The 12,417-nt window shown below is 36.1% G+C and overlaps 1 protein-coding gene across 1 annotated transcript in view; it reads left to right on the top strand.

Annotated features, from left to right (window-relative positions):
* The window catches only part of ADGRV1 (adhesion G protein-coupled receptor V1), a 503,501-nt gene extending 499,592 nt beyond the window's left edge, over positions 1-3,909 (top strand). The window contains exon 90 of the mRNA XM_019734240.2: positions 3,475-3,909. Coding sequence (XP_019589799.2) covers positions 3,475-3,593 — 119 coding nt within the window. The 3' untranslated portion in view covers positions 3,594-3,909. The remainder of the gene's footprint in view (positions 1-3,474) is intronic.
* The last annotated feature ends 8,508 nt before the right edge of the window (positions 3,910-12,417 follow it).

Below are 12,417 nucleotides of genomic sequence, written 5' to 3'. Positions count from 1 at the left end.
TCATACTTCTCTCCAACAAAACATGTATATAAATTGAAACTTAAGTATTTTCTGTGACCATAAGACTACAAAGTGTCAAAAATTCCTTTTATACTAAGTCATCATTACAATTACTATTAGTCTACAGTTGAATAAATTGACATTGATAACAAAATAGTAAATGTTTTGATAAATAATTATCAAAAGTGAAAAAATGAATCTCATCAGAAGAGTGCATATGGAAATTAAAATCTGGGAATATACTGTATTTCTTAAAGTTATCTTTCCCACACCACCTGTACCCTTTGATATGGTTTCATGTACCACACGTTTGGAGCTCCTGCTTCAAGTGACTTATAAAAAACTCCAGAGCCACTGACCTGAAGCATTGCATAGCATTAGATTATGAGGTGGGCAGCCAGGTCCCAGATTTACCACTGACTTTAGCTACATCACTTAACCAAACCTTCTCATCTGTCATAACTGGGCTAGCAAACTCCTGTTTTCCTTTCTACCTCAAAAATGCTATGCTGAGATTTCTTATTCTCAATGATTTCTACAGTACACCTGAGAATTTTCCCCTTGAGAGTATATATAACTGCCAGCCACAGACTTCTCTGTGTTCCAGCCTTTCTGGCAGGCGTCCAACCACCTCTTAGATCTACAGCTGACCTTAGGGAACACTGGAAATTTAAGATAAAAATGGGCCTTTGGCATTCAACAGCCCTTCTTCTTCACATTCTTTCGTAGTTTTAGAATCATTCATAATAAAGCATTCCACAAACACAAGTGGAAGGTAAAAGCATTTTCTGTGTTTTTTATATTTTAATAGAAAATTCTTAAGGACCACCTTCAAGGTGAGAAAGAAAATCCTTAATTGTGGGACTTGAAGCATGGGGTTAGAGCAAGGTGGGAAGAGATTTGTTTGTCCGTCCTGAATTATACCACCTATACAATACTTTTGTCCTATGTGCTTCCCTTTCTCTAACTTTTCCACTAAAATATGTGTCAGAGAGTATATAACAACCAGAGCAGAGGTTAGTAAGTCACAAATAAGCAGGTCAGTCACAAGAGTAGCAAGTATGATCCACCTAAGCACAAATTCCATACAGAATCAGGAAAAGTTGACCAGATGAACAAAGCTAGTTCTGGGTCAAGGTATGTTTTCCATAAGACTAGGATATATCTCAGTAATCCTGGATGTGTATGGGATGGATGGATGGATGGATGGATGGATGGATGGATGGATGGATGGATGGATTTTAGGGAGGGGGAATGACTAGCCTTTTAATAGCCGTTGATAACATTCCCTATACCCTTTTAATTACTCATAGAATTCATCGTCAATAAAGAAAATTTTTGATATATTCAAACACATACTAAATTACTGAAATAACTCAGTAGGTAAAATACTTTTACTTGGGTGCAGTAAAGGGAATTTAATGTCAGAATGCCATTGCCCCAAGGGGCAAGCAACAGACCTGACACTCTTTTTAGCTAACATATTCTCTTTCTGATTACACTAAGATCAAATGTGAGAAAGACATTTCCTCTAAGAGGAAAAGCCCAGGTAGCTAGTTTCTGAATTGGAAAACACCATCACTTCTTTACAAGCATTTACAAATGTGTCAGCAGCCTCGAAGTTCCTGTTTAACAGTTACAATTGAATTCCAAAATGATCAACACAATATTTTCGAGGCCAGTGTGCTAGTACACATTTTTTTTGCATATTTCAAAATGGCAACAAAGGCAAATACACTGAAATAGTGACACTCAATAGCCAGATTAGGGAGTGTCTTAAAAGCCACTGCAGAGGGTTCCAGACTTGATACAGTTGGCCATATGGACTGTTTGTTCTTGAGAAGGAAGGTGCAGTGAAATGCAGAATAGATCAGAGGAACAGAGTGGGCAATAAGGATGGGAGAGGCATTTCAAGAGCTAGGATGTGGAGCATAGTTTATTAATACATAACAACAAACATTTGCTGAACACCCACAGTGTGCTTGGCACTGTCCTATGAGCTAGGAATACAAAGATACAAAGGACATAATCCAATGGGGGAGTCAGAAATTTTAAAAGAGAATCATCAGGTTTTCATGGGTAGCAGAGGTGACACCTGAGCTGATAGAGGAAGAATGGAGGCAACCAGATTAAGGAGTTGGAGAATGAGAAGAGAATCGCAGGTGGTGCCACCATAATAACATGGTGTGAAAAGGGAGTGACTAGCAGCTCGGGAGAGACACTAGGCTAGAGAGCAGGCAGGGGTTCAGGGGGGTATTGTAGGCCTTGAAGCAAGGCTGAAGACAGGGCCTCCAAGGTCAGACAGCAGGAAATACAAGAGAAAGCACACCCTGGAAAGAGCAGATCAGAAGGTGGGGAGTGTCACAAGTACAGTGTCACCAAAGCAAAGAGAGGAAGTGGGTTTCAACAACAGCCTTTAACAGAGAGCACGTGGGAAGAACAGATACCCAAAAGAGAGAGGGTTTGACTAGAAGAAGGTCATTAATGGGTTCCTGCTTCCATCCCACATAGTTTAAGACAAAGTTAATTCACCATCTTCCCAAAGCTACCAACTCTGCCGAAGCCTTTCCTACATCTGAGAGAAAGAGAAGTCTCAGCTCCCCAGCAAATGGTTTTCACTTTCCTTCTCGTTTAATCTTGTGCTCAGGAAATTCAACTGAGCAGCATGCCCTGTGACCACATCCCCATTCTCTGCGTGTGCGTGTATGTAAGAGAGAGAGAGAGAGCATGAGAGTTTGTGTTCCCTTGCACATTAAAGAAGAAAAGAATAGGTGTTATTCCATCATAGTGTTAAATGTTCTGAATTATTCTGAGCTGTGAAAAAAGTAGTGAATAGTGGACTTCCTCTAAACAGAAATTCTGGGTCCTGTCTGTATTAACAGCTCGCTTTTTGGGATTCTTGTGTGGAACTGTTTTGGCACAGTGTTGCATAATTATTTTTATCTTGGGATCAGATCTGAGTCATTCAGTGCTGGAGTCTTCCAGGCGCTGATATGACACCAGGTATTGTCAGTGCATGTCTTTCTTCTTGGATCACGGCTCACCCTGAGTCTCCACTGAAGGGCCTCCTAGATTCAGTACCTGCGGGGTTGGAGTTTACTCATATATGTTTTCTAACAGCAAATCCTACCCCCCTGCTGAAAATTATAATAAATTGCCTAAATGTCTTTATTTTTATAATCCTCAAATTGAGAAATGCTGTTCTTGGGAGTAAGTTATATCTGTCAACCCTGTGGAAACAGCAGCAAAGATTGAGAACCCAAACTTGTGTCTTTAGAAATTAATTTTTACTTATAAAAACTATCACAAGGAATTTAAAGCATAGTTTTATAATTCTAAGGTATTAATAATATTTATTCTAAATATTTTTTTACTAATTTGATAGAAATAAACGTGTGTTGACTTAATATAACTTGACCCTTAATTCGCTGCACTAAAAGTTGGGTGTTTTTGTGTTTGTTTTTTCTGTTGCAGGTGCTGGTCTCAGTGTCAGTGATAATGAATCTGGTCAAGGCAGCCAGGAGGGAGGTACCTTGACTGATTCCCAGATTGTTGAACTCAGAAGGATACCTATCGCTGACACCCATCTCTAGCACCTCAGTAACCATTAGAATAAGGATACGTTCATATTTTTATTGGCTTGTGCTAAAACTCTCTAAGTACATGCAGCTGTATAATAGGAAACTGAATTGTACTGGATGATTAAGAAGTGATTGTAGTGTTGGAATATAAATTACTTATCCTTGTGAGCCCTGAAAATTCACTGCTATCATGAAAGACTAGATCGATTTATGTCAGTTAGTAGGATGTATATATTCCAAGAATATTAGTGGGTTTTTTTTTAATCATCCTACATGGCTAACATTGTTTAATAGAAGTAGTAACAATCAATAAAAACAGTAGAATCAATTTGGTATTACTTGGACTCATTATTTGTGAGGAAATGTGCATGAGCAAAAAAAGAAACTCCATGTTTAAATGATGTCAAGCACCCTGTTTCTTCTAGCGTTGATACAGGTGATCCAGATTCAAGACTTCACAGCATCTAGAAGACTTTCATTCCTAAAAACCATAAAATTTATTGCCTGTTGATGGGGGTACTGCAGTTTGCATAGTCTTTCATCGAAAGTATGTATTTCTGCTCATTATAAAATTAGGGAACTGAACATTTTCCAAAATGAATGTTCTGTTCCCAGTTAAAAATAACTCCAGCAAGCATTTTAGCACAGCTAAGAAGAGGATCATTCAAATAGTACAGTTTGTTTGGGAGAAATATTTCTTGGATTTTTCAGTCTTTCTTTGTCTTGGAATGAGAAATCAGAAAGTCTGTCCCAGAACAAACACTATTGTGTTTGTGATGATTTCACTGACTATGGTTCCAGAAAAATCATTAGGAACAGAACAAGTTTGTCCTAAGGAAGCTTTTTTGACCTTTTATTTTGGAATTGTTAAGTATTTTTGAGAAAATCAGTATCATCCCAGGAAAAAAAAATTTTGTTTAATTATCTAAGAGAAAATTTTTGATCTGTTAATTATTTCCCTTAGAGCCATAATGAAAAGATCTAAGTGCTCTATCACTGCTGCTAAGCATGGCTTTATTTTTTATGAAACCTGAGTGGCATTATTTATCTTGATAAATTATAAAATGACTCCTCTCTTCTTCCTGTTGGTCCTCCCTCAGTCCCATCTCCTGATTGTCATTGTAAGTATAAAATAAAAGCTGCATAACAAAATCAAACAGCATAAAAAACAAAGACTGCATCATTGGTAGAGTTATAATCTTTTCGGAGCTTTACAAATGGTGTTAATAAGATTGAATTTACCTTAAGTGACAAGTTATTTGTCTCTTTTCACCTACAGCATTGCACCATAGTCTGTTTTATTTCAATAAGCCCCAAATTGAGAAATGCTGTTCTTGGGAGTAAGGTATATCTGTCAATCATGTGGAAACAGAAAAAAAAAAAAAAAAAAGATTGAGAACCCAAACTTGTGTCTAGAATTAAAGGGTAGAAGCAATTGATGAAATTGGTTATAATATATAAAATTTAAGATGAAAATTTAGAAATTAGTAAGCATTCTAAAATTGTTAATAGGTTTTAATGAATTTGGGATTTAGTTAGTGATTACAGAAATGTGAGATTTCATCATGTGGAATACATGAGTCACAATCACTAACATTTTTTGCAGATAACTAGATGTCTAATTCTCTAACGAAAGCAATTGCCAATAGCTATTTTCGTTTCTACACTTTGTCAAAATCTGGGAGAATCTGGCCAAAAACATGACCAATCCAGGACACCTCTCTTACTTCAGGTTACTGGGTTTCCATTGCTGTCCAAATGGCCATCTGATAAGGAATCAAAAGGACCACCTGCCACTGTTCAGCATGATTCGTTTAAATATTGGAAGGAAAAAACAAGATTTCTAAAGGCACAGTGCTAAAACAAATAAGCTTCATATTCCAACAGCAGCAATATTTTGCCATCCTGTTTCCTCCCAGTGTAGATTAAAAATGGACGTCTGCCAGGGAAGCATAGTACTTTGGAGAAAGAAACAAATCAAATAAAATTCTTAAAAATGAAAACCAAAAGGCTAGGACTAGAACACTTCAGCTATGGTCTTTTTCTTTCAGATTTGATCCCCTTTTTCTCCATGATATTTTTTAAACAGCTTTAAGATATAATTCACATTCCATACAACTCACCTATTTAAAGTGTGCAATTAAAAAAATGTTTGGTATATTACATTATTGAGTTTTTTAAATTGTGGTAAAATATATGTAATACAATTTGCCATTTTAACCATTTTTACATATAATTTTTAATTCAGTGGCATTGATTACATTCACAGTGTGCAACTATCACCTCTATTTCCCAAACTTTTTCATCACCCCAAATAGAAACTCTGTATTCCCCATCTCTAACATTTTCTTTCCTCTGACAAAAGACACCTAATACTTCTCTGGGCAATGTCTCTGCTTCTGTATTTTTAATTTGTTTTTGTTTCAGGTTTTTTCCAACTTTTATTTTTTAGGATGTTTTGAAAAAAGGATTTTTCGAATTTGGATGCAAGGGCAGCAGATTTGCAATTAGGGTATGGATTTGGTGGAATTCCTATTAAGATGGGATAGCAGGCAAATGAAAATTTTAGTAAGCAAAACACTGAGTTTCACTCAGGAATATCAGCTTTGAGTTGGTTTTCAATTTCTTGAGGTGTTTTAGGGTTTAATCAATATTTTCCACGTCTCCCAAATCTGATTAGTGAAGTTTAAACATGTAATGGAGGTATTATTGGAAAAAGAAAATGCTATTTAGGAACACAGCTTCCAAACAATTCCACTTTTTTTTTTTTTTTCCACTTAAGATCTTCCTTGAGTTTAGCCTTAAAGCCTCTGGATAGATCTCTTTGAGGGTGGATCTCCATCAGATAAGTAAATGGTGTTGACCTTTTCAAAGGAGCTGGATGCCAGAGTGGATCTCCTCTAAGTAGTCTGATCTGGGTGGCAACAGAGACGGCACCAAGGGCACTGCTATGAGTAGAGTATGTGCTTGTTTTCTATGGCCTTTTAATGGTTAGTGGCATGAACCCAGCCTCCCTAGAGCTTCTCTAGCAAGATGCAAGCAGAAGAGCCACATTGTCCATAAGCTGCATTTAAAGAATGCACAGAGTGACTAAGGCTAGGAACTCTTCCATTGTCTTCAATCTTTCCTAGTCTTTTTGACTAGTGAAATAAAGTATAAGTTCAACAAGGAATGTATTTAAAACAACTCAGATATTCACTAATGCTTCAGTATCATTGATTTATGATTAATAAACATCTTTTACGTAAGTAAATTACCTGGTTTCAGGAGAAGCAGCAAATGGAGAACCTGTTTCCGATCACGTATGATGATAGGGTGCAGTTACCCAATACCGCACTGTGGTCTGTGGGAGAACTGCAGGCCTTCGGTTCAGTTCCCAGTCCCGCCCCTGCGAGGAACTCATAGTTTTGTGCTGTGAGCCTCAAGATTAGAGCTGAAGTCCCTAAAAGTGACTCAGCTCAAGGAAGCCGTTAGCAATATCACTACATGAAGTAATATTTTAGTTCCATGAGAAAGCATAAGTAATTACTTTCCTAATAGATAAAAAGATTCAAATTTAAGCAGGGTACACTGTATTTTTTTGCTAGTGATAAGCCCTTAAGAGTTTATGAGCAAAATCACAAATTCGATTTTTTTTTTAATTTAGGAACATGCCCATAGCATTTGTTTCGTAACACTAATGAAGGAAAGAGACAATGCAAGTCATTTCAACATCACTTGTTTTCAAGTTGGAGTATGATTATGTTTATTTCAAAGATAAGGGTGAGAGAGACAGAGAGATTTTTAAAAATCCTGCTGGGAATTGAGAACAAGAAAAGCAGTGAAAGTCGTGGTAACAATTTCTGTTACAGTTTACAATGGATGGTTAAAAGATATTTTGAAAAGCTGATTCATGAAGTGTATGAAACTGTTCCTCCTCTTGCCCCATAGTATAGTAGATCCTTACTCTGTACATCCATCAAAATCATTTTGAAGACTTGCCACATTAACAGAGGGAAATATAATCATTTAATAAAAGACTTTAAAAAGTAGGTGAGAATCCTAAAACAAAAAGATGCTCAAGAACCATCAGGAACCTTATGGTATTATATAATAAATGGGTGGTTTCCTCTTTTTAAATCTCTTTATCCTCAAGTTTCATCCATGTGGTTACATATGGCATAACTTCCCTTTTTAAAGCTGAAGAGCATCCATTGTATGTATATACCACATTTCCTTTAGCCATTCATCTGTTGATGGACATTTGGGCTGTTTTCATATCTTGGCTACTGTGAATAATGCTGTAATAAACATGGTAGTACTAATATCTCTTTTACCTGATTTCAATTCTTTTGAATAAATACCAAGAAGTGAGATTGCTGAATCATATGGTAGTTGTTTATTTATTTTTTTAAAAAGAAATTCCCTAATGATTTCCATAGCAGCTGCACTGTTTTGCATTCCAACCAAAAGTATACATGGCTTCCCAGTTTCTCCACATCCTCACCAACACTTGCTATCTTTTGGTTTTTTGATGATAGCCATCCTGACAGGTATGAGGTGATATCCTGTGGTTTTGATTTGCATTTTCTTGATGACTAGTGATAATAATTTTTTATATACTTGTTGGACATTTGTATGTTTTCTTTGCTAAAATGTCTATTCAAGTCTTTAGCCCATTTTAAAATGGGTTATTAGTGTTTTTGCTATTGAGTTATAGTAGTTCTTTATATTTTGGAGATTAACTTTTTGTCAGATATATAGTTGCAAATATTTTCCCCCATTCCATTCCATAGATTGCCTTTTTATTCTATCGATAAGTGAAATAAACCAGTGACAGACAAATACTGCAGGATTCCACTTACATGAGGTATCTAAAATAGGCAGAGTCATAGAATCAAAGAGTACAATGGTGGTTACCTGGGGCTGAGGAAAGAGAGAAATGGGAAGTTACTAATCAATGGGCATAATAAAATTTCATATAAGCAAGATGAAAATGTTCTAGAGATCTGTTGTGCAACATTGCACTATAGTCAACAGTCAAACGTACTGTACACATAAAATTTTAAGAGGGTAGAACTCATGTTAAATGTTCTTACCACAATGACATAAAATAAAAAATTAATTTGCTAACAGAGCTGCTTGATCACTATTTAAAAAAAACACAAAAACTTTTATTTATTTTAAGTGTGTTTTTCCAGGACCCATCAGTTGTTTCAATCTAGTGGTGGAGGGTGCAGCTCACAGTTGCCCATGTGGGAATCAAACTGTCCACCTTGTTGTTAAGAGCACTGCACTCTAACCAACTGAGCTAACCAGCCACTTTGATCACTATTCTTTAATACAAGTGCTGGCCTTACATGAAGAAGGAACTTCGTGCTCCTGAAGCCTATGAAAAACTTATTTTCCAGGTAAGTATGAGAACAATTGTAGATTATAACCCTTTGGTTACAAAATATTCATGCATATGTAATTTTCCACGCCCTTATGACTAACAGATCATGTATAATATGTAAATATTGCCTCTTTTCTATTTACTCTCTATTTTCCTCCTCACCTTGCTCAGTAATCCTTAAAACACCATCCTAGATTGAAACTTGTTGTGTAGACTACTGCCAGAATGAAAATAGGTCTTCATAGGTCTTCACTGGTTTCCATGACTCCTTGGATAACAAGGAAGCAGAGTGAATTACAGACAAAAATTAGACAAATTATAGCTCCGAAGTGAAATCTGTTTGGTAACATAAAGATGATATGGCATCTGATTTGTTCAATCTTTGTTACCCTTTTGGATTTTTAAAGGCAAAACATCTGTAATTAAATCTATGAACAATGAAGAAATATTATGCTCTAATTTAGCTATTAGGATAACGATTTTTTTTTTTTTTTTTTTTTTTTTCAGTTCAACAACTATTTGTTGGGCATCAGTTTTGTTCCAGGCATTGTGGTAGGTGCTTAGGATGCCAAAACAAGTAAAACATAGTTCCCACTCTTCACAAGTTTACAGTCCAGTGTGGGTTTCTCAAGTGGGGTTCTGAAGATGTCATTAGGGGGTTCTGTGAGAGGTTATTAGGACTTCCAGAAAAGATTGAAAAACATTTTTTGAATTGTTTGAACTTCCTTCTTCATGCAATACCAGCACTTGCAAGTGAATAACAGTGATCAAGTAGCCCCATTAGCAAGTTACATTTTTGTCCTTTGCCAGAAAGAAAGTCTAGTTTCCATAGTTCGGTGTTTATCTTGAAGATTGGCAAGAAGCAATGACTTTTGACTCATGATCTTTTGGGTTGTCTTGAGAAATCAGTGTGGCTGGGTATGGAAAGGTCTGGACTCTTATCAAACATTAGTTCCTAACAGTATTAAATAGAGGCCTTGCTTAGTTATGAAGATGATAGTGTGTTCATTGTACCTTGGACGCTAACAATATGATAGACATTTATGTCTTACCTTCAGAGTACAATTAGTCTTATTCCCTTGGCTCACTGAGATTAGAAACTACATGTTATCTAGGTTTGTGTGTTACAATGCAGACTATTATTTCAAATGTGTCGCGTACAGACATAATGAATCCACCATGAAATGACAAGTACACATTTCGTTGACACTGAGCTTGGAATAGCCCCTGGAGTAGAAGTGCTATTAAAGTATTCAGTCACACTAAATTATTTATGGGGCATAAGGTCCTCCATCCTCAGAGAACAGGTTGAGTTTAGAGATGGGCAGAATGGCAGGAGAATTTTCCCCCTCCCCTGCTCAATTCTGCCCCCACACCAGCACCTGCATTTGTGTATCAGGTGCTTGTGGGTATTCGAGAGTAGGGCAAGTCCCATTCTGAGTGCTAATCCTCGTCAGAACTTTATAATAAAGAATCTAAGTGATCACCGTGTCCTTCACACCTCACAGAAGTAGTTTTTATACACATCCCCTCTCTGTAGCTGGAAATATTAATATCAGGTTATTTTTTCTTCACACAATTCCCACCTGTATCCTCACCATCAAGTATTGAAATACGGGTTATGTATTCAATAATGCATTTTTAGAAAATCATTTTTAAAGTACCAGTTCTGTTCCTGCCTTAAGTGAAGTGGAGAGCAGTTGATATTTTCTGCCTTGTAGGATTTTCACCAACAAAGTAAATATATTTTCAGCATAGATGAGTAGAAACACCCAACTGTAAGTGTTCTCAGCACAATTGGTATTTGTGGCAAAGGTAGTGGAAAGTTCTTTCTGTAGGTGGGGGAGTTATGATATAAGATAGAGGCAAGAAGCAACATGGGATGAACCTTCCTACTCTCCCCACAGCTCAGCAATATTTGTTCTCTCTCTCTCTCTCTCTCTCTCTCCCCCCCCCCATAAACACAAACCCTAAAAACCATAAGTAGTCTGAAGTTATTGTTAGGGTTTAATAAGTTGAAATAGTCATCCATAAACAATAATGTATGTTAATTACACAGTGCTCAATTTCTTTTGAAATTCAGACTAGTAGATTCTACCTGGTGATAACTGGGAAACCCTATAAAGGTAATTACTTTCCTATGTGAAACAAAGGAACTTATACAAATAAATATGACCAATTCTGGCCCCTACAACTCCAGAAAAATGTATGGTACATATACTGGATTATCATAATAGACTTAATATTAAGAACAAATAATAAAAGGAATGAATCCTATTCAGGGGAAGAAATTATGTTTCGAAGGGTCAGAAGTAGATGCAGTTATGAGAAACAAAGTAGGAATTGAACAAACCTTAAAGACAAGATAAATTGGATTTATTTTGCAATGCAAATACTATTTAATCAAGGAGTAAAGGAAACAAGCATTTTAAAATACTTGACACATTTGAAATACAAAAGATTTACTAAGAGACTGGAAAATAGTACAACTCTAGATTAATGTCTGTCTATTTTACTTAAAGGTGATCTTACTAAGAAACAGAATTACATACTAAATTATTTCTTTGGAAATCTTCCTTTGTAAAAACACATTTGCAAATAAACTTCATGAGATTTAACATGCTATGATTCCATGTAAGAAAACTCAGATTCTGCTTCATTCCTACAAAGAGAATAGCTTATATTTTCTATTAACAAAATACATACTACTACATACTTTTCTTGGTTTCTCAGTACTGTACTTGAGATTATATGCTCCTATCTCATCCAATTATAGAAGTCTATCGGCAAATTTCAGTGGATTTTGTATTTTGCTCAAATACTCTCTCTAGAATACAAGGTTGTCATTTGGAATTATAAGTTTCCTTCATTTTCCAGCATTTAAACTGTTTAACCAGTTTTGTTCTTCTTGGAGAACTACCATTCTTCACAAGATTTAGATTGTAATAAATAATACTGTGACCACAAATTAGAAACTCTCTAAAGATGACAAGCTTTTTATCTTTAGTGATTTGTACTTTTCTTTGCATTTATACCTACTTCGAAGCATGGTGGCGGAATACTTAGACCTTCAGAGTAGAAAAATGCCAGTTGGAAATACACCGTATTTCATGCATTTCTTCAACTAGATTCTGGTTGTCATGTGTTATAATCTGTAGAGCTCAAGACCCTGTATGGCTTTTGGAATAAACAATAGTTGCTTTCTGTGTTAGGACTAACTGTGTAATATGAAGTAGAGAAAGGCAATGCTCACACTCTGCCTGCTTCAAGGCCAAGTAAAGACTAGGCTCAGCATGTCATCACATACTTACAAGTGACTTATGTGAGCCTTCTTTATAAATAGATTTTGAGAGTGCCAAGGTTTCCAATGAAAAGAAACCATTAAAATGGTTTATCATTTATCATTTTAAATATGGGAAAACAGAGAGACCACTGGTTCTCCTCAGGCAATAACTGACCCTT

The sequence above is a fragment of the Rhinolophus sinicus genome, linkage group LG03 (assembly GCF_036562045.2).
Source record: "Rhinolophus sinicus isolate RSC01 linkage group LG03, ASM3656204v1, whole genome shotgun sequence".
Lineage (NCBI taxonomy): Eukaryota > Metazoa > Chordata > Mammalia > Chiroptera > Rhinolophidae > Rhinolophus > Rhinolophus sinicus.
This window is presented reverse-complemented; position numbering and strand designations above follow the sequence as displayed.